Source organism: Genypterus blacodes, unplaced genomic scaffold (genome assembly GCF_046128005.1).
Source record: "Genypterus blacodes isolate CSIRO-AG114 ecotype Tasmania unplaced genomic scaffold, CSIRO-AGI_Gbla_v1 ptg000094l_1, whole genome shotgun sequence".
Classification (NCBI taxonomy): Eukaryota; Metazoa; Chordata; class Actinopteri; order Ophidiiformes; family Ophidiidae; genus Genypterus; species Genypterus blacodes.
The window spans coordinates 738,859-761,654 of record NW_027466898.1 but is presented as its reverse complement, the minus strand read 5'-3'; the positions used below and the strand labels follow the sequence as shown (position 1 = coordinate 761,654).

At 41.3% G+C, this 22,796-nt stretch overlaps 2 protein-coding genes across 6 annotated transcripts; one reads left to right on the top strand and one right to left on the bottom strand.

Annotated features, from left to right (window-relative positions):
- Positions 1 to 276: 276 nt before the first annotated feature.
- On the bottom strand, positions 277 to 4,266 carry sike1 (suppressor of IKBKE 1). Of its 2 annotated transcripts, none has more exons than XM_076159323.1 (5): positions 2,615 to 4,266; positions 2,028 to 2,133; positions 1,798 to 1,940; positions 1,550 to 1,663; positions 277 to 1,366 (listed from the first exon to the last, which is right to left on the bottom strand). In XM_076159323.1, the coding sequence occupies exons 1-5, from the start codon at positions 2,747 to 2,749 to the stop codon at positions 1,232 to 1,234; spliced, it is 633 nt and encodes a 210-aa protein (XP_076015438.1). In that variant the 5' UTR covers positions 2,750 to 4,266; the 3' UTR covers positions 277 to 1,231. The 2 variants fall into 2 exon arrangements, with proteins under 2 accessions (XP_076015438.1, XP_076015437.1); XM_076159322.1 differs by having other exon boundaries at positions 2,591 to 4,263.
- Positions 4,267 to 4,768: 502 nt separating this feature from the next.
- Positions 4,769 to 21,282, top strand: csde1 (cold shock domain containing E1, RNA-binding). Of its 4 annotated transcripts, none has more exons than XM_076159319.1 (21): positions 4,769 to 4,863; positions 7,318 to 7,982; positions 8,901 to 9,150; positions 11,474 to 11,672; positions 11,859 to 11,968; positions 12,746 to 12,832; positions 13,523 to 13,620; positions 13,707 to 13,788; positions 14,050 to 14,178; positions 14,342 to 14,467; positions 14,571 to 14,786; positions 15,349 to 15,489; positions 15,600 to 15,764; positions 17,635 to 17,742; positions 18,061 to 18,239; positions 18,328 to 18,440; positions 18,535 to 18,654; positions 18,759 to 18,937; positions 19,113 to 19,276; positions 19,477 to 19,609; positions 19,793 to 21,282. In XM_076159319.1, the coding sequence occupies exons 3-21, from the start codon at positions 9,025 to 9,027 to the stop codon at positions 19,838 to 19,840; spliced, it is 2,523 nt and encodes an 840-aa protein (XP_076015434.1). In that variant the 5' UTR covers positions 4,769 to 4,863; positions 7,318 to 7,982; positions 8,901 to 9,024; the 3' UTR covers positions 19,841 to 21,282. The 4 variants fall into 4 exon arrangements, with proteins under 4 accessions (XP_076015434.1, XP_076015433.1, XP_076015432.1 ...); XM_076159318.1 differs by having other exon boundaries at positions 11,859 to 12,025; XM_076159317.1 differs by having other exon boundaries at positions 11,859 to 12,025; positions 13,499 to 13,620.
- The last annotated feature ends 1,514 nt before the right edge of the window (positions 21,283 to 22,796 follow it).

Sequence of the window (22,796 nt, the reverse complement as noted above, 5' to 3'; positions counted from 1 at the left end):
AAATGCAGGTAAAAATACAACACCCCAGTGTTCAGGTACATCCTCAACAGGTCACCAATCTCTCACAGAAACACTCATATGTGCTCACACAATTTAGATTTTTCCACTTGAACTAAGCTGCATCTGTAAACCTACACTATATAGCCCACACAGACGAGGAGAAACCCTGTAAAAGCTACACAGAACGGCCCCGGTCAGTTTCAAACTCCATTCCAACCATTCTAAATACCAACCCAGTGTGCCACCTAAAAGCTTGTACAATACAAAACCTCCACACAGTGTTGGTTGCAAATTTATTTCAATCTCTCTGATGAAATTTATTTTGACACAAATCACACTTTCATGAAGTCATTTTTTTTTATCATGTTCAACATATTAACACTGATTTCCTGAGATGATGATATACAACTTGTAATAACATACAGTGCCCAACATTTGATAATCATTACATAAAAAACTGGCATACCTTGAAACCGTTAACATTAAATAAAAACGTGCCACCAGCTTATTCTACATCCAAATCTGAAAACTAGAAAACTGGCGTTAGACATACAATATCAAAGTACAATACATGGAAAAGATGTTACATGTGAACTCTACAAACAGACAAAATGTATCAAAGTCAAATGATGAGACAAATACACACATGTTATGTACTTTCACTCGTCAGCAGGCAAACTGTGTGAAACAGCCATGAGCCATCTTGTTGTGATTTGAAAGTCTAACATTCTGGCAACTCAGCCTTCTAAAATGGTGTTAGACTAGGGAGCTGATTTGTCACCGGTGAGGTTCTACCGAGGGTGGGCACGAGCAATTTACATGTGGAGTGAGTATGGCCAGCAAAGGGGCACCAAAGAGGTAGAAACGGTGACTTGAAAAGTAAATGTGTCTTTGGCCAAAAACATAAACACCCCTTGCTGTGATCTGTGCCTTAGCTCCCACTCTAAGAGTCTTTGAAAACAACACACTAAACACAAGTCAGAGCTTGTTGAGAATGAACTCCAACATGACTGCAGTGGTAATACACTTGCATAAGAAAATGAACAATAGGCAGAATAACGCGGCCTTACTTCCAAAAAAATATATTTATGTACTGTGGTTTGACTGAATCGCAGCATATATAGAAAAATAAGATGGTGAACGTGTGAAGAAAGCATCAACCCTGTCTCCTGGTCCTGAAAGACATAATGTTACCCCCAGCTACAGTTCACACAGACACACGCTGGTTTGATCACTCGATGGACTCGGGCTCAGCTGTCTGCTCCTCCTCTTGTGTTGGTGCTGATGGCTGGTTGGCTTCTGCTGTCGATGTCTTCACAGACGCCTTGCTGATGGTCAGCAGGTCTCGCAGCTCCTTGTTTTCGATCTTAGGGATCAAAGGGAAAGAATGAGGGACGGTATAGTGTAGGGGAAAAAAACAAATAAAATAAAAACAAATAATCTCATAGAGGCAACATGCAGTTTACACAAAAAAAACAGAGTGGTCAACGGCTGAAGGCATTTTTACGTCATTTTTACGACGTGTATCCTGTGGTTTTACTGTACTCACCTCTAGCTGAGCAAGCCTCTCTCGCACTGAGCAGTAGTGCTGATCATCCACCTGAACTGCTCTTCTCATCACCTGACCCATCTCACATATCCGCTCCAACTGGCTCTGCACCTCCTACAAGAGAGAAGATTGCACGTTCAACGGGACAACGCCAACTGGAGAAGCACGTTGATGAAATCTGAGCGTTTTCACTCTACATCCTTCAACGACTGTGTGAGAATTTTGAAACAGAAATAAAGCCAGGGTACCTTGGCATGGTCCTCGTGAAGGCTGAGCACAGGTTTGGTGTCCAGCTCTTTCTTTGCCATCATGAGCTGCAGCATCTGCTTCCGGTAGCGACCCATGATCAACTCCAGGGTGTACTGGTGTTCTTCAAGAGACAGCCAAAGTTCTGCAGAGACATCAGAAAGACACGTCGGATGCTTGGCTCTTACATACACATAGAGTAACAACATAATGCAGCAACATGCTCTTTTACCTTTATTCTCCTGCTGCAGCTCCTTGATCTGAGTGTTTTCCTGAGTTAGAAGGACGTGAGGCTTGAATTTGGTCAGCTCCTGAAGCTCTGAACACTCATCTGTGTGCTGAAATCAAAGAGCAAAGTAAAGTAGAGTATAAACAAATGACAAGTAATGGAAACTTTTCCTGCTCTCCTTCAAATGTAGATAGACATTTCTGGAGATTAACTATTTATTTGAATGATATACATCTTTCTTCTTTCTTTAAAAAAAAAAAATAGATTCTGGTATTAAACTTATTTGGACTTTTGTTTAATTTACAAAACGTGTGCTCATTAAAGAATTTCACTACAATCCAGATCGAAATCTTAAGGATTAGAAATTTTATAATCTGTTATGAAACACACGACACGACACATATGAAGTGATTGTATTGCTTCTCGTCTAACTAGTTCTGGAAAATAATGTCAAGAGACTTGCAGGGTTCATTTATGTTGAATCAAAGGTAAGTTACAACCAAACGACGACATCTTCTGCGTGTAACCCTTAGAGCCAGGCAGCATTGCACAGCCAGCGTGGTTACCTTGTCAGGAAGGGCATTCCCCACCTCTCTCATGCTGTGCACCCTGTGGCTGAGGGCGCCGGACTGCTCGATCAGTCCCTCTGCGGCCATGTCGTGCTCCTTCAGCCTCTCCAGCAGCGTCCGAGCGTCGCACAGCACTTTTTCTAAAGTGCAGGCCATTTACCGAACACTGACAACTCCTGCTACCGACTGAATACTTTTAACTACTGCCAGGAAAGCACCGCGCCGCGATCACCTAAAGCCGTCTGTCTACGCAGCTTCACGTAGACCAGGCCGGGCCAAATGCCTCTTCAGATTTAAACGCTGCCCCGCCGTCGTTTGAAGTATAAATAGAGAGATAAATACGAATAACAAAGGACCTTAGGAATGTTTCCCTGTCAAGTGTGTGTGCTTTCCGCGAGATATACAACAGTTGGTCGCGTCACTTCCGTGTTTCTTCTTCTCTGTGGTTATTTTTTATGGTTGCAAATAGACGTTTACACATCTACCGCCATCTCACATCCTGGAGAGAATAATAGTACCCTGAGATACTGCATATGTGGCGTCTTGTGTCGAAATAACGAAGAGAAACGAATAACAGCATACAACGAAAAATGCAAACAAATAAAAACAAAGGCAAGGTGTCAAGACAGGGGCACGTAGCAGGGGGAAATAATAGAATGAAAACAATTTAAAAAAAAACCCCGCTATTTTCGCTAAATAATGATTCATTCATTTATTTACGTATTTGCTACAATATACACTTTCCTTTTGATTTTTGATTTAACATCATCTTATTAAACAAATGGAAAAATGACCGGGACAAAATAATTGATACCCCTTGCTTAGACCCTTCAAGCAGACAGTTTCATTTGTATCACAGGTGTCTCAAGTGGACATGACACACACTGAACATGGACATGAGGAAAAAAATTATGACGAGGCATGGTCCAGATACAAGAGCATCTACAATCTCTTTTTATGTAGTGCAGACAAAGCAAAGCCAGATGTTACATTGTGATTCCCAATTGTTGACATAACTAAATTAGATTGCCATGACTAACTTTTTTTCTAGTTACTAGATCCCAATTTATGATTGTGATTGTTGGAGTGTTTATAAAAATCACATGCAGACACTCATGTGGCAGGGCAGTCTGGTGGGTTTTAAAGTCCAAAGAGTTATGTTCAGACTTCTCACAAGACCTTAAAATAGCATGCAAAATGTAGAACTGTAATAGCTTATTACTATTCTAATCATAATGATCTAAGGGCTTGTTAAGTAGGGGCCTGCATGCTTTTGGGGGCCGTAATTCCTATCTCCAGTGGTAATAAATATATTCTTTTGTGTTCCATAAACAATGTAACTGAAAAAAAAAATAGGGAAAAAAAGATGCAGAGATCGGGTGAAACCTTGCTTTTTACAAAAAAAAAAGGATGACATTAAACTATATCACTGATACAATGTGCATTTCCACTTTCTGTATACATTTTGTGAGTTATTTTTCATGCTGTCATGCATCTTTCATGCTTACAGTCTGGAGGCATACAAATGGTCAATACCACTTAATACCAACAATCATAAGAAAATGCTTTGACTCACCTGTTTCCATATTAAATATATTTGTTTGCTGAAAATCAAATCTAACTTTGATATTTAAAAATACAAATTATTTCAAGGGTGTTTATTTTCTTTGTTTGCTTTATAATGCAGCATGTATCAAAACAGAGAGCAAGCTTCCCACTCAGACAGCCATGTAATATCTCCGGCACGTTTCAAAGCTTTTGATATTCCCACTATTTCGAGTCCTCGCGTGTTCAACGAGTCGCTAACGTTAAATGAATAAATTATTTGAAGGAGCATGACATTTCCCCTACAAGATTTCGTGACTGCAAACATTCCCAAGTTGCAACGTATGGTTCCAAAGAATATACTTTATTTGAAGAGAAACGTTATCAGTGAAATGCGGATATGGAAACATGAGAAATTAAAACATGAATCAATCAACAACTGTACATATATTGGGATTATGGGTGGCGTTTGGAGACTGAGATAATCAATGACGATCGTTGTTATTTTATTTAAACTAAAACAACACCGACAGCATATCTAACTCACTCATGGTTCGTTGGGTAGATTCAGACAGAAGCAACACGGACAGAGACAGGCTCTTCCCCTTTCAGGCTCTCTGGTCGTCCTAATATTGTCAAATCTCGCGATAGCCGCCTCCCTAATCACTACGTAATGTGCCGTGCTGCTTCTAGCGGCGCTGGTGACAGTGCTGAAAGCTGTTGGGGTGAGTTTTATTAAATTTAATGCTTTAACCAACAACCTAAACATTTATTTGAAAAGTATGTCTAGTTTCATCTTTGTTATGCAGTAGCTGGTTAAAAATTCGGTGTGTTTTTGAGCGCTTAGTCACATGTGAAACTGGGGCCTGGGTGGGGGCAGCCGTGTTATTCCTTCACCATAAATCACCACACACGGACCAGCGTGCTAGCGAACAGCGGTAGCTTGCTATTAGCCAAATAGCACGATAGACGGCCTAGCCCCGGAACTACTCTAAATAATTCAAACATACAAATTCCTCTCGCTAAAATACCCGCCGGTTTACGCTGGCAAACGCGGTTTACTTGGTTGACTTTACCAAGTGACAGCCTAGGCAGTTGAATTAAGCGAGAAGGAGTCTGTGAGCGCTTGTCACAGCTTCTTTGTTGTCTCTTCCTCACGCCGATCGCCCCAATACCGTTTTATCAATTTATTAGAAAAACAATAACATCCAACCTTTTATTTATAATGTCACTGTGTTGGAACTCGTGTATTCTTAAATATTAATTCACCATACTGTATCCAGTCTGGCATTTTCGACTTAATGTCATAACTGTCCCAAAATCAGCGGTTGTCATCAGTTTATTTCAGGCATAAATACACGGCATGGATGATAGCGGCTGGTGTGATATAGTCACAAAGCAGACGAGTAATAAAGTAATTCAGAGTTTATCTCACGAACCTCAACACAGCCGAAACACACCAACTAATCGCTAAATGTCTCCGTCCATGTAATTGTAAGACAATTTGTATACTTTGAGGATGAAGCAAGAAACTTTGAAATTGAGTTAAGCTTACAGTATAGTATTCGCATTTATCGTTAATACAGTGACACCCGTGAGAAGTATAGTAGTATGAATGCCGCTAATGCTTTGACGTGTAGAGGTACGGTGCTAACGAATTACTCACAAATCCTCGAGGGCATTGGTTCGCACTTTAGCTTTAGCCAGATGCTATTTTATTTTTGTGTGTTGTTGACCACACAGGTCCCATTACAAATGAGATACACTCACGCTCGTCAAACAAACCGCGAATGCGAAACGCTAATGTTTGGATCTGTTAAACGCGTATCAGAGTTTTAGAGGAGGAAATGTGTTCGGTAGCCTGGATGTGACGTTTTCCGTTGCGTTGCATGCCGCAACGTGTTGGATCAGGCCACATTAGCAGGCTCCAGCTGAGGATGGCGGATTTGCTGGGAAGACGCAGGAATTCTCCTGCTCGGGGCGGTTATTGTTGTTCGGGCCCATCATGAGGGTTTATAACCTCTTTTAGCTTCACTGTGACCGCTTTGAAAGATTGCCAGGTCTCCTCGTTTAATTATTGCCGAGCTACGCCGCAGTTTAACAGTCATTAGAAAGTGCTGAAATGGCCTACCAGTGCTGGTGGTTTGGTGGGTGGACTGTTTTCCACTTTTCTGCGTCACCAGCAGCTGAAAGGGGAAGAACTGAGCAGCCCGTGTCATCCAAGGTTGTTTTCAGGGAAGAGTCGTGTCTGTGCAGTGCTCACAACCTTTTACCCACATAACTATCTTCCCGGTACTAACTACTTTGTTTGATCCAAGTGTTTGTTTTTTGTTTGCATTCCACATTTTGGTATGCAATATTTCTTCTTCAGTTCTTCATTTGCCCTATCTGAGTTGTTTCTTTGTCTATAAATCAACAGCTACCGAAGTGATTCATTAAAAAAAACCCACACCCAACCCCCTCTGCTGCTCTGAATTCCATTAAACCTTTTTACAACATTATATTTAAACCCTCTAGGAAGCATGTGTGTTGGTAGTGATTGCAACACAGCAGCAGAATAGATCAAGTGTCCCTAGTTGGGTCATCCGGTTTGTTTTCCAAGTGCTGTATTCAGGTCAACACTCATAGTCCCTATCATAGCGATGGATGGTTGTTTTTTTTTAGTTTGTGGCAAAATATAGCACTATACACACACAATCAAACATTTTACCGTGACCTAATTTTCCTCACCGATCTTGTGTAAATGAAGTGTGCCAAACAGATGTAAGTGTAAGTTGAATGACAGAACAGGGGTCTCTAGTCAGAAATGGCACCATAAATATCATGGCATGAACTGATGGTATGCACATGGACTTGTTGATCCATAGCTCTTGCCTGTTGCATCTAGTCAGCTGTCTGGTATTGTGGGCTGTGTCCAGAGGCATCTGAGGAAAACCTATTTTTATACTTGTGAGTCTGGGGCAAAGCATCTAGTGTTGACAAAAACCTCTACAAGCCATAGGTCGCCGTGACTAACTGTTTTCATGTGACAGAAAATGCAGAATTCTTTATGTAAATTGACAGGTTTTGTGAAGGCAAAACTTCAGTCTGCAATTGTCAATGATTATTAGTTGGAGTTAAAGTGATGCATTCTGCTTGACGAGGTCCATGTACTAACCTGATCTACCTTTTCTCAACAGTATGAAGTAAAACGGAACTGAATTGTTGTACCATCCGCAACTGCTTCAAGTTCAGATCACAAGAAACTGAAGAGACACCTTCCAAAACAAGCAAAAAAAAGTTGCAACTTTGAAGACAAGGGGAAAACACGTCAAGGGTTTCACACACAAGAAGTAACCAAATCCTGAAACAACCAAAGACGAAGATACACATCAACCCAGTTAAAACATACAGAAGAGAAGAAATCCATGCCTAAGCATATTTTGAAAAGACGACAACTGATCTGAAACCAGAAGTTTGTGCCTACTCAACAGCTTTGAAAAAGCACACGTCCCAACGCTGCTCCTAGCCCTCCTCATCCTCACCACACCACCGACTCACCAACGGTGTGTGGAGGGGGCTGCTATCTGCTAGTTTTCCCCTATAGTTCCCCCGTCCTTCCTGCCCTCCTATAATTCCCACTGTTTTTGTGTATTTTTTTCTAAGCAGTGTTATTGCACCTGCGTTTGCCTTTTTTGTGCTAGATTTCCCCCCCCTTTTTTTTTGCTTTATGCAACCATCTAGAACTTGTGCCAGAAACCTGTAACAAGTGTGTATGCTCAACTGTGTGTGAGTGAAGAGATCTGCAACAACTGTATTGTCATCAACATCCTGACTCCCGTAAGACTCAAGACAACAACCCAAGGTGAGTCTCAAATGCAATACTTTCATCATTCAAGACCTATCAGCTTTGAGCTATTGTAGTGTTCTGGAGTTTTTTTATGTTACATTCATTTTGTCGTGTCCTTGAATGATTATGCGCTGAACGAAATTTCAGGAATTTGAAATTGCCTTCCAATGAGCAGAAATTTCCCTAGATCAAAGGGTTAAGATGGATTGAGTTTAGAAATATACAATTTGACAAATTATCCTAATAGTTAACCACGGAAACTTGTGATTTGTCCAACTTCACTCATTTGGTACAAAAAGACAGCGATTGTTTATATTCCAATAATTTATCTGAAGTAACCACAATTGTCCTGCACTGCCATTTTTATCATGAATTTTTATTGAAACAGCATTTGTATTTATGGCCTCATCAGTAAAGGTTTGGGGTTCTCGATTGTCAAATGGCAGCAACATGAGCAACTGTCTATCAGAGAAGGACTGGACTAATCAGGGATGTCAACTTCTGCAGTGCTTGGTTTGAATTTATCCTGTATATTTATGGCGCAGGATTGCCAATCCCTAATGTAGAACAACTGATATTTGATATTGAGTGAAGACTTGATATACGTATATACAGTATATGTCAGACCAGAGAAGTATACAGCATGTTGCAATTCGCTGTAGATAAATCTGTAATACCACATGCCTGAGACTAAACTGGTTCAATGTCCAAAACGTTAAAACGTGATTATAAAAGTTTGTGATTGCCTACCCACACCCACTGCACACTTTCTTCCTATTTGTTTTCAAGTCATGTTCTCCCGTTTTGTTGCCTTTTCAACAGTCCCTGGTGGAGAATTTCCCTACAGCTCTTTTCCTTTAATTGTGACACTTGGCACACTGGCTGATCTTTCTGCCTTACCCGTTATTTTTGTCCCTCTCTTCACCCTTGCAGACATCCAGCCGTCTATCATTGGGTGGTTACACAAAAATATTACTGACTAATCGGTCAAGCAAAAATTCACACAAGTAATCAAGTTCACCAAGTGCTCAAGTTTGGTTCGAGTTTATGGGAAAATATGGGCAGCCCCTGGAAAGGCTTTGTTGAGTTTACCTTGCCTGCGTCGCCACCCACCGCGTTCGTTAGTGCTGACCTCAGCAGCACCTCCCCTGTCGGACTCAGCCTGTCGCCGTATGGCCGATCCGTAAGTTCCACCTTCCCACCTCTTTCTTCCGTACCCCATCGAACACCCATTCACCCACCTTGCCCTGCATCTCTCTGCTGTTTATGGCCTAACCTTTCATCCCTTTTGGGCTCCCGAGACTAGCCTCTGGTCAGTTGCATCGTTGCAGGGCGAGGGGTGTTTCCCTAATTGGATTGTAGACACTTTTGCATTCCAAAAGTCGCTTTTCCTCTTTGTGTTTTCTTTCTTTGCGTTGACGCTCTAAAGGCCGAGTCAGGCTTTACACAGAACATGCATATTTTAAGTAATGCTACTTTCAACACAAATATAACTTACTAAATAGCAATTGGTTCACTTGGTAGGAAAAGTAATTTCATTGAATGTGGCCGTTATTCAGATATTCTTTGATTTATTAACCCAGAAATTGAGTAAGTTCTACACAGATTTATTTTAATAAGGGGTAATTACTACCAAAATTACTACATGGCCTTCCAAACCCTCTGGCCTTTTTCTTTTAACCCCTGACCATGGGAACCTAAGTGGGTAATGTACTTGCCTATCTGTTATGTCTTGTGTTAACAGTATAAAAGTGTGCTATAGTGCACTGCGGGTCCTAACAAAGGAGGCTGATCTGGGACCCCCTCATAACTCATACCTCATCACCAACTTGCCACTGTAGATACATCTAGTTGACCTGTCATTTGCATTTTCTGATTTTCTCCACCTTCAGTAGTCTTGCCGTCTTCCACATTAAGCAGCAACATTGCACTTAATCCACTGTACTGTAACTGGCTGCATAAAGAAAAGGGTTAATCATTTTTTCCTTTCTTAAAATATGCCAGCAATGAAGAACCATTCTGATTTGAATGTGTTGCCTTGTCAGTCACTTATTAGTGTAACTGATGGATGTCGTAAAAAATTGGTTGTCATGGATTCATCGTTCATGCCGGACCCATCATTGATGAGAAGCCATTTGCTTTTCTGATTTGTTTTATTGCCAGTAATTACACAGGGGAATTCCATAGGGTTTTTGGTGTATTGGTGGTGTTGTGATGGGCTAGTGCGAGGATTTTTTTAAAAAGGCACTTAGTAAACCAAGACCAACGTTAAATATGTTGCTGTGATGTTGTGAAATGTAGTGTGTGTGTAAACAGTGGTTGCTATATGGAAAATGTGCTGATTAGTGGGCTCGGGTACCTTTTTGTTTAGATGATTACGTTCCTTAAAGAATGAGTGACTTTAGAAAATACAGACATGCCATGGCTAATTGAAACTGCTAAGGACTCGCATCTTTGGAAGCATTTTTCTGCACAGAATGAGGACTGTGGATTTCAACCTTTCTTACACTCATTCTAGAGACAGACCAGTCTTGCGAGAGGATGGATTTCTAGTCAATATTCAACATTGGTTAGGGTTATGTAAGGCCAGCCTTAAAATCCTTTGGAAGGCGATATCTGCACTTAAATGCAGCCTGTTACTGTGAATATCATCGTTTTCAAAGCTGTTGCCTCCTCCCAACAGCATATCCAAGCCCTATCCCCAGTGTCAGAAATGGAAAGAGGCTCATCTGAACCTCCGGTGGCTCGGGACACCACCCCTGCCCCGTCTACCTCTACTGGTCCCATGCCTATCCCTCGCTCCTTCTCTCTTTCTTGCCACCCTCACCCAGGAAGTAGAAAACACAAGCGGACTCCCTTGTATCAAAGATCAGTAAGGGGGCATGTTCAGTGTAGTGCCCAGATTGACCTAACGGTGACATGTGCTAATCGCATGGTTTGTACTTACACAAAATTACCCTTATCTACTGGCATTGGTAGATGTTGATTAGTGTGCTTTCTCTCAGCATCCTGGTACATTGACGGCTTGGTTAGAGTTTCTTGAATAATTTGTCTTTAAGCAGAGTCGCATGAAATCTATGATGTGTCTGTTTAGTATAAGTAACACAGGGCTTAATCACTTGTGGCAAACCAGAGTAAAATGTAGCTTAGTGCATGCCACTTTTGCACTTTTAAGTGTGTTTGCAGTGGACGATCTGAATCGTTGTACCACTTGGTGTTGTTGGTATGAACTGTGTGTGTATCTCATTTACAGTTGGTGATGGTCAGGTAGCTGCTGAAGTCCTCAAATGGGTTTTTGTGGCTATTTTTTTTATTTGTTTGCCCTCCCCGTTTTCAGGAGTGTTACATTTGCATGTCAAACGTTTGCGTGTTTTGTTTTGTTTTCTTCTTCCCCCCCAGGTTGGCATCAAACACTGCATAAACTCTGACCTTCTGTCTATGCTACTCTGCTTCATGATGGCCCTCCACCGGCAGCATTTCAACTCTTTGTCCTCTCCCCTCTCCAGATGAGTTTTGACCCAGGAATGCTCCATAACAATGGGCACACTGCATATGCCAATGGCACAGGCGCTGGTATTAGAGAGACGGGCGTGGTGGAGAAGCTATTGACTTCCTACGGTTTCATCCAGTGCTCTGAACGTCAAGCGCGTCTCTTTTTCCACTGCTCCCAGTACAATGGCAACCTGCAGGATCTTAAAATTGGAGGTGAGAGGTGTCACACTTGTGAACCAGTCCTGGTCTGTGCACCGATTTAACCCTTGTAACCTGAGGACCTTTGTGTGTTGAGAGGCGAAAACACTTCAGCTACATTACTTGCACAAAAGTGGCTCTTGCAGCATCTGAAGTGTGCTAAATGTTTTTCTTCTTTCCTCCCTGATTCTCTCTCCGCAGATGATGTAGAGTTTGAGGTATCCTCTGACAGGCGCACTGGCAAGCCCATAGCAGTGAAGCTGCTTAAGATAAAGCCAGAGGTGCTGCCAGAGGAACGCATCTCGGGCCAGGTGGGGCCAGACCTGCACGCCTATCCCTTTACTGTGCTGCATGGTTATATACATCCAGTTAAGGAACACCATTTTATTTTTCGTTCTGTCCTTGTCTGTCACAATAACTTTGGTTGGGCCCACTTTTTTTTTTGCAGGTAATATGTTTCCACTTTTTCTGTTTTAATATTAAAAAAATATCCTCATACACCAGGACTAAATTTGAAATTAGTTTCAAAATAATGTAAATCTAAAATTTGTATCTTCTATTTTTTGATTTCTTTGTTTGTATTAATTTCTGTTACTTTTTGCTACAAACAGCAAGTAGGAAAAGTCGATCTCACAGGTGTAAGTACTATGTGAGCATGGCGGCTGCATCATGAATTTGAATACTATCACAATTTAGACGCCACAAAATGATCAGATGCTTTTTGCTTGGCTCACTGGTAACTTGTCTGTTCATTCGGAAACAGTCTGATTATCTCTGTGGCTACAAAGTCTGATTGTAGATGGAAAACAACACATGCCTCCCAGTACCTGACCCAGGGGTCTGATTCATTAACTCACTGACAGTTTGACTAGCTGTGTGCTAGTAGTTGTTAGGAAGCCTGGCATAGTTAACAGATATCCCACTAAAGCACAATCATCTACAATGTGTTTGTACCATTCCATCCATATTATGCCCAGAAGGATTTTAACTGGGAAATTAAAGTGAGAATTCAACATTAAGATTGACAAAATAAGAGATCTGTACCAGTGCATTAATGATCTCCATTTGCAATTTCCCTTTTTCTCCAGGTTGTTTCAGCAATACCAGTGCACTTGGATGGGAAGTCTGCTCCTGGCCAGGTCCCCACTGGCAGTGTTTGTTATGAAAGAAATGGGGTAAGTGAATCGGCATGAATGCAGACTTCTTTGCAACATGTTTCAATTTCATTCAGATTGTTGGAGTAATTTAGTGAGATGTCACTGTTGGTGTCATCCTTGAGATATATAATAATATGTTATTACTTGTTCTATGCTAATCTGTTTTTGTGTCATCCACTTTCAACTGATTCTACTCTATAATGATTTATGATAAAGCATTTCAGGGATAAGCAACAGTTATGCAAGGCTGGGAGTCATTTTCATTCCAAACTGCATTTCTTGAATTCCCTTAGTCTTTGTTTTTCATAAATACAGGCAGTCCCCTGGTTAGGACTGAGTTACGTATTTCGAAACTGTGTGTAATTTGCAACAGATCTGTGTGATTCACATCTAGCCTCAATTAGTCAAACACAACATACATAACACTGTTTATGCATGTTCCGTTATTTTGGGCCCACGAACCACTTAAGTGTTTTGAGCGCAATTTGAAAACTAGTCTGCCCTCTTGTTAGTACAAACAATTGTATGCAACTGTAATTTTTTTTTTCTCATGATAATAAGCTTTATGGGGGTTGGTACGCTAATAAGGGATATGTGTAAATTGGGCGTTCACAACTCTGGGACTGCCTGTTAAAAAATAATGATAATTTAAAAAAGGTGGATGTTTTTTTTATGCCTTTAAAGCTTGAAACTGGTGACTCTCTACAGGAAGTGTTCTACCTTACCTATACCCCAGATGATGTAGAGGGCAATATCCACCTGGACACAGGTGATAAAGTCAGCTTTTACATGGAGACCAACAAGCAGTGAGTTCTTAAACCACGTTAGTAAAGTTGGAACAGTTGCATACATCGCCCTGGATTTATTTGTATTTCCTTTATTTGTATTTCAGTACTGGTGCAGTCAGTGCCCGTAACATTCAACTGGTGAAGAAAAAGCAAATGAGGTGCCAGGGTGTAGTGTGTGCCACAAAGGTAAGGACTTGTATCAGTGCAGAAGTGTCGTGGAGCAAGTTAAACATATTCTGGTTTTATTTGTGTATTTGCCCACTTGACAAAACATTAAACAGTGATTTACCTGTGCAGTTTTGAGCATGTTCACATTTGGGTCAGATATCAATAAGAACGATTGCAAGTACGTCAAATGTGCTGTTTTTAGCGTTTTGTCAAATTTTATTTCACAGATCCATAATCTCATATGAGTGTGTGGTTGAACCCTGCTGTGCTGTCTTTCAGGAGGCTTTTGGCTTCATCGAGAGGGCTGACGTGGTGAAGGAAATCTTCTTTCACTATAGTGAGTTTAAGGGTGATCTGGAAGCTCTGCAGGCTGGAGATGATGTTGAGTTCACCATCAAAGACAGAAATGTAGGTGTTTTCCACCTTTACATTTAAAGATTCAGACTTCAAGTGTGTTTATTCTAAACCATCCAAAGCTTGTTATCCACAGTTGTTATTTTCAGATGGTGATTGTTTGGGACTTTCCTGAACACGCCTGACAGATTGAAACCTTCTCATCTTGTCACTGTAGGGCAAGGAAGTGGCCACAGATGTGAGACTTCTCCCCCAAGGAACAGTAATCTTTGAAGACATCAGCATTGAGCAGTTTGAAGGCACAGTCATCAAGGTCATTCCCAAGGTTCCCACCAAAAACCAGGCAAGTTCTACTTTTCTACTTCTAAGGGGCTTTGGTGCATCTCCCAGTTTGTCAAGCATTTGAAAAACTAAACACAGATCCCTGTTTTTCTGCACCCCAATAGAACGACCCACTACCTGGTCGCATTGGTGCCAGGATTGGTTTCACCGACAAGGAACTGCCGTTTGGTGAGAAGGATACGAAGTCCAAGGTGACCCTTCTGGAAGGAGACCATATACAGTTCAACATTTCCACTGACCGCAGAGATAAGCTAGAGAGGGCCACCAACATCGACATCATCCAAGACACATTCAACTTCACTAAGGAGACCAGAGAAATGGTGAGGAATTGTGATAAATAAGAAAGTTTCTTCAAGGGACAAGTCAGTGAATGAACTTCATCAAAACTTAAATGTGTTATTGTAAAGGAAGTCCCCAACAGTCAAGTTTATTATGATATGGCCTGCAGTGCAGTGTTACTTAGTTACTGCCCCTGGAAGGTGCCCGTATGGCAGGGATACACATTTGACCAACACAAATGTGTGCTGTGCTCAGTTGACGTCACTATCATTCACACCACTCAGAATTGAAGTGGTCACTTCTCCATTAACTTCAGAATCCATAAAGATTGAATGTAGCTGACTTATTTCCATTCCAGATGTTATGCACACAGGAATGGAAAAGAGTCAACAGCAGCATTACTGATCTGGTTATCCTTTATTAAATGATTTGTGTCCGTAAATCTGCTGTTGCAAACTCTTGAGGGATGTGACCCGCCCAGCCACTATATTGATATGGGGAAACCCTGAAGGGCTTTACAGACCCACACTTAAACACTTCAGACTCAAGCCCAGTAACTGCTGTACTGAAGTAAATACCATCTGCACAATATTCTTCATCCAGGGTGTGATTGCTGCTATACGCGATGGCTTTGGTTTCATCAAGTGCGTGGATCGGGATGCCAGAATGTTCTTTCACTTCAGTGAAGTCCTGGAAGAGAGCCAGCTGCACATTTCTGATGAAGTGGAGTTCACTGTTGTGCCTGTATGTTTGGTTCATACAATCCTAAGACTTTGACAAAACTTGTTCAGTGTCTCAAACTACATGCATGTTGTAAATATAACATGAAGTAAACCAGTATTCTCCCTTTGAAGGACATGCTGTCAGCTCAGAGGAACCATGCAGTGCGTATCAAGAAGCTGCCCAAAGGCACGGTGTCTTTCCATACCCAGTCTGAACAGCGCTTTGTGGGTGTGGTGGACAAGGAAGTAATAGCCTCCAACGCTAAAAATGCCAGTCCCAACAAGGTCAAGGAGAAGGTAGCGTAATGCACAAACTCATTCTTTTTTTTCTTCTTTTTCATTCTTCTATAGCCTTTTCCCCTCCCCCCGATTGTTACATAGCCAAGCTCCCCCACTCCAACGCCTCTTCCCTCTGTTTTTGAGTTTGGTTTTAGTTCTAATGTTCCTCTTTGCTTTCTCCTTCAACAACCTCGTCCCTTCATGTTCCTTGGTTAGAAAAAAGAAAAGGTATGTTCGAGATCTTCTGCATGAAGCCATCGCACAAATAAATGACAAAGCTACATGACACTAACCTCTAGAGTGACACTTCACTCATGTTTACTCGGATTACACTCAATTCCTAGATTTAACAACTTTTGCAGGCCCAAGCAGTTCACATAATATAGTGTGATGCTGATGAGCCTTGTTGTCTCATGGATGTGTTTTCTGTTTACTGCTCAAGGGGAGAGTTGTAGAAAAGGTTAGTGTTTACAGACCTCTGGCCCAGCGTTTTCCCTTATGCCTCTGACAGCACGGTATGGCCTCACCAATTACTCCCATAAGAACATGGAATCAAATCCCGCTTATTAATATATATCATATATAAATGAGTCCGTGCAGATTTGGCATATTAGTAGGGCTGCACAATTACTGACAAAACTGTGCTTGTACAGTACATTGTTTTCCACTCTTTAGTCATTTGTCAAACCATGTGCCATTGAGAGCCATGAGGCTGCTGGTGTTCAGTCAAAAGGAAAAGGACACAACAGCCGATTTCAATAATCGGCACGTCCTCAGTTAGAATGGCCCTTGAGTTGAGTGTTGAGTTCAGCATGATAACTTTTACAATGGAGAACGCATTGAATTCTCCTGATATCTTCCTGGTCTTTCAGCTTGTGCCACTGTGGTGTATTTTCACAAATAAGATCCCCAACATAACTTGCTGTGATGAGTTCAGATAGTTGTGAATTGGGGAGGAGACACAATTGTTTGTTATAGTTCTTACAGAGTGAATTCTAAAAGTTTGAGTATTGCAGAACTGATAACTTTTTTGTATACCAGATAATTATGCAGCCCTACATTGTAGGCTATAACTTTTATTATTATTTATTTAAATTTTAGCAGCACAGCTATTGCAGTAGAATAGGATAATGCTAACCTACTAGGCTGCCACTTAAGGTTGCATTGCACACAGTGATGTAGCATCCTGCCTAAATGCTCACCATCTTTATCCACTTCCTCCTAATTTGCATCATTTGCTAGCCTTAACCAACATAACTGTTGAGGCCCCAGTATACTTCAAAAGATGAATGGATAAAAGAAAAGACCAGTGAACATGTCCTAGATTGTTTTATGCAACTAGTCGCTTATTATCAGGGGGGTAGTGAAAGAGGCTCCCAACCGACAGAGAGAGGAGTTCATTTTTTTTAATAAGCCCAGGAAGATGTTACAGGAGTTGGTACTCTCACCCTAGTTGGAGGTGGAATTGAAATGGAGAGTTTTCTGTTTGACAAGCACAGCCTTGAGATGTGCTCTGACAACAGTAGAGGATGTTGGGAATGAACAAAAACAAATATCAAGATCTGCCTGGAGGCCCATCAACGATGACGCAGTCAGCCATGTGATGGTTGATCCTATCACAGCAAATGGGATCACATGTAGAAGACAAAAGCCAAATCATCAAATAACACCAAAAGAGCCAAAGTCACTACTTCTTAAACTTTGCAAGATGTCTTTTATGCCTAAAAGCTCAAAGTATACTGGAGCCTTGACATATAAGAGTCCAGCCAGGCGGCCGACCTCAAGTAAGAGTGGTTTGGTAGGAATGAAATATTCTGCAAGGCCTACGTCAAGTATGGGAGCCCTCATCATTTGGAAAGCTAATTCCTTATCTTATTTGTCTCTGTAGGAATGTGAAGAAGGAGTGATTGCATATGAAGACTGTGGAGTAAAGCTCACTGTGGCATATCACACCAAGGACCTGGAAGGAGCATACAACCCACAGGCCGGAGATAAGGTACCGCATTTGACCTTTGACTCCATGACTTGGGGATGTTTAAATACTACGTTTTGACAAAATATGACTGCAGCTGCTGTGTTGTAAGTTGAACCAGCCACCTTTGCTATAAATCCTACCTTTGTGTAGCAACAGAATTAACATCAGTGTTTGTTAATGTCAGTGGTTGAATATGTTGTGGCTATAATATAAGACTATTGAATTGAAAGATGTAATATTTTGTCCAACCCAATCACAAACTTAGGGGCTAGATTAGAAACATCATTTCGATACAGTGCCGTCTTGTACGCGCTCTATTAATCCATGTTTGTCCTCTAGGTGGAGTTCTCTATCAATGAAGTGAAGCGGACTGGTCAGCAGAGTGCCGTCTCCATCAGAGTCCTTAACCGTAACATCTCCAACTCCAAGAGACTGCAGGGATTTGTCGCCACACTGAAGGACAACTTTGGTTTCATTGAGACTGCCAATCATGATCAGGAGATTTTCTTTCACTACAGGTACAGTTAAAGAGTCTGAAGTTGGTTTGGGATAAATTGCTAGTTGCTCACATGCTATGCATTTACTTCTTTGCTCTTTCTTCTCCAGTGAGCTTTGTGGAGACTTGGAGAACTTGGAGCTGGGTGACACTGTGGAGTATTCGCTCTCTAAGGGCAAAGGAAACAAAGTTAGTGCTGAAAAGGTTACCAAAGTGGCTGCAGGTAATCCCAGTTTAAATTTATTCACAGATGTAGTGGCAGTGTACTTGGATTTAGTCCAAATAAATCAGTGTGATCTTCTGTTATCCACTTTCAGTGAATGGCATTGGTGAGGATGTTGGTACAACAATACTGCAGGGGAAAGTTATCCGTCCTCTACGCAGTGTGGACCCTTCTCAGACAGAGTACCAGGGACTTATTGAAGTCGTGGAGGAAGGTTTGTTACAACTACAGTATGTTGTGAATTGAAGATTGTAAGCAGAGATTGCCATTTGGAAGTCAGACACACTCAGATGCCCTCTACCCTTTTGCCTGTTACAGGTGGTACTAAAAGCCCAAGTTATCCCTTTGGAATTATGGGTATGGCAAATAAAGCTGATTGCCTGCAGAAAGGAGAAGTGGTGAAGTTCCAGACGTGCACAATATCCCAGACTGGACAGAAGATGGCCTGTAATGTGGTGCCGCAGCGTAGAGCCTTGGTGGAGTGCGTCAAAGACCAGGTGATCACTTATTTCATTTGGTACTAGTGACAACACATTTAACTTTATGTTTTGGAAACTCGATTTTTCCTGTAATGGATACTGCTATGGTACAACCTGTTATTTATACAAGGCTATACAATGTTGCTGTTTAGAAATAACGGTAATGAAATAACTTAACTTTTGCTGCCCCCAGTTTGGCTTCATTACATATGAAGTTGGTGAGAGCAAGAAGCTGTTCTTCCATGTAAAAGAAGTACAGGATGGCTTAGAGCTCCAGGCAGGGGATGAGGTGGAGTTCTCAGTTGTCCTCAATCAACGCACAGGAAAATGTAGTGCCTGCAATGTTCGCAGAGTCAGGTAAGGACTCAAGAGGACCGTACTGTATACGTATATGCAGAAGAACCTGTTTTTGTAGCCCATGTACTCCCATTTACTTTGTTTGATAATTGGATTTCATTTGTAGGCTCTGTCCATTTTGTACCTTTCTGGAGTGTCAAAGTGAAAGTAAAGTAACATAATTTTGATCTTCCATGCTCATTTTGCACCTTATGTTACAGTGAGGGGCCTAAACCGGTGGCGACTCCACGTCCTGATCGCCTGGTAAATCGACTGAAGAGCATCACCCTTGATGATGCCAGTGCTCCTCGTCTGGTCATTGTGAGACAGCCCCGTGGTCCTGACAACTCCAAGGTACACCAAACATGATAGCAGCATTAGAATGAAATTTGACATCTGGTATAAATTATACCATTTATGGATTATAAGACTGGCTGGCGTTTGTTTTTTATAATAGTTTATATATAGGACAAATATCCTGAATATTGAGATTTTGCGTAAACCTCAAGAACATAAATTGATCTTTTTTCTCTACAGGGTTTCAATGTGGAGCGGAAGACTCGCCAACCTGGTGTCATTGATTGAGCAATACAGACCCCCAGCCTGTTCCATGTTGGTGGGATCAAAGATCAAAGCTGGCCCTAAAGATAACGGCAGGGGATAGGGGAATTTGATTTGACACATGCTCGTACACACAAACTCCAACACAAAACATACTCACACATACAGTAATCGGCATGTGAAATCTTTGTCCCCACCTATACCTGCAAGGGAACGTTCTCATTCCACGGTTCCCTAACTCCCATGTATGATGTACTTGATACAGAGCTCAGCACTGCAGTATACATGGGATCTCGAGTGTGTCTGCGTGTCTGCGTGTCTGCGTGTCTGCGTGTCTGCGTGTGTGCGTGTGTGGTGTCCTAGGAGTGGTTCGTGTGTGGAGGTATTTGTTTTTGAGGGCTCTGTCCCATTAAATCAGAGCGTTGGTTGTATGGCTGTCTGTGCCCTTTTCTTTTCAATCTGCTTTGTCTGGAATTCTGCACCTGTAATCTGTTAGTTTGCGTTGGTGAATGACTGTTTCTCTAAGCATGGATTTAAGCATTTGCTACACATTTTCCCATATAGTTTTGCTGTTTTATTCATGGAAACTAAAAATGGGTACATTGTCAAGTTTCCACTACTGTATGCTTTCCTACAAAACGCATAAAGCAAAGTAAAGTTTCCCTCCATAAGGAGGATCATATTTCTCATATGTGCAAGCTTAAACTGAGAATACTTCTGCTCGGTTTTTTGAGCAGTTTTTAAATGCTTTACTTGAGAGCTGAAGTGAAAGCATGGTGAGTGTGAGATGTATGTGGATGTTGAAGTCTAATGGGATTTACTTTTACCAATCTGGAGCCTTTAGATGCCTTTTTGGTATTCACACGCTCCACTTAAGCAATTTTCCCAGGTGCAGAATTCCTTGTGGCATCCTAAATCTGCAGTTCTTTTATACAATGTTTTTGTTCTTGCACATATTTTGCGTTTTCATTGAAACTCAATCTGCTAATAAAGTAAGAATAAGGTGCCTAAAAACTACAAGCAAAATGGAAAAAAAATTAGATGTATCCTCTGTTCCCAGCCAACCGCCAAAATATTAAGAACAATCCTAGGGTGGCTTTCTTTTCTAGTAGAAATAATAATATGCATCCCAGGCCTGCGGGTTGAAATATACTGTATGTAATGTGTGCTTTTTTTTTTTTCTTTTTTTTTTTCTCTCTCTTAGTGAAGGTTCAGACTTCAGATATAACAAAACAGTTGAACTTAAACAATGGGAAAGGTAACTTTAGAAATCATTCAGAAAAAGCAGGAATTGTTTATTGTGACATGCTGGGTGAGCTATTGTGCCTCTATGCACATTAAGTTACAGAATTTATTTCAACTTTGGAGAACATCGGGTTTCATTTGAAACGCATACACAGGTTCTCTTATGTTCTTTTGTTAATGTTCTTGAATGAAACAGTTGAATTAAAGTTTTATGAAAATCAGCTGTCCTGTCTTACTTTGGAGAAAGCGTTGCAAACCACTCATGGACCAAACCATGGACATTAGACTGTTGGGACGTAAACACCATTATAACAGTAAAGTCTTCATACAATGACATTGGTTTACTTAAAAATAGAGCTAGGTTATTACATTGTAAATCAAAAGACCCATTTTCAATGACAATCACAAAACTATTTTGTAATTAGTCCTTGAAATTACAGGAGATCAATTATTTTGTGGATAAAATGCATCGGGGTCAGCAAAATATATACTTTTCCTTTTCCCTGGCTGTGCAATTAAAATACTTATTTGTTGTGACTTCTCAGCCCTTCACAAGAGGTGGCACCCCCAGAGGAGCCCAGTCCAGACCTACCGTTCTGTGCTAAGCTCAGCCACAAGCAGGAGTCGGTAAAACAACTAGTTGGGTTAGAGCAGGGGTGCCCAATACGATCGACCGGTCGATCGCATGGCATTCCAAAAAAATTATTTAATTATTTTTTAGCATATCGTTCAAAGTTAGCCGACACCGGCAAGTACGCCGTTGCATACTCGGCCGAGTCGGCACCCTGATGTAATGGTCTATTAGATGAGGTACTACAAGTAATACCTCATCTAATAGACCCCCCCCCCCCCCCCCCCCCCCCCCCATGGACGATGTGGACCCAGCGGAGAGATAGGCAGGTCTGGAAACCCATTTACGCTGGTAAACTCTTACTATGCTATCAAGTATTCTGAGGGGTTTCCCCATTTACTTCAGTGACTGAAGGGAGGAGAGACTCATAGAACACATGAAATAAAGACACATATATGATCCAGGGACATAATCAAGTTTACAAAGAATTTGGGTTGTATCATATAATATTGCCACCAGTTTTTAGGTAAAAATGCGTGATACCATCTTATTTTGAAAAACGGACGTAGTGATTTGCGTATCCTCGCGCTAACATTGCAGTTAATTTTGAATAAGGACGTCGTCACTTATGTATCTGTACGCGAACTTCACCAAGTTCCCCTTTAATGGATTATTTACCATAAAGGCAAGAACACGCATGAGAGTGAGATAACTCTTTGAATTAGCAATATTTCAAATGGAGATCCTGGTCGTAAATCTGTAGTTGAACATCATATTGTATTCCCGTCTATTACCCCAGAGTGACTAACACACGGCTCTTGTCCTCTCTGGGAATGTCAGGCTGGTACCGAAGAGTTATTCCTGACGGGAACTCTCTCACTGGTACCGCGCGGCCAAAAGGTTGAAGTTGGACACTTAATGTTTTGGTGCAAAAAACAAGTGTTACTGTGGTGTACTAAAAATGTAGCAGTGAAAGAAATGGTGTCATGACCCAACAAAAGGAATGACGCATTGACAGTTATAGGCGCCGAGCATAAATTTCCTGGTAAATGCTTTGTTTTATTTGTGTTAATGCTGCGCCGCGTATCCCAAACATCGCTCTAGCTAGTAGCAGTTGTACTTTACAGACATATTAACGGTTTTGTTAGTATAATTTAAAAAAAT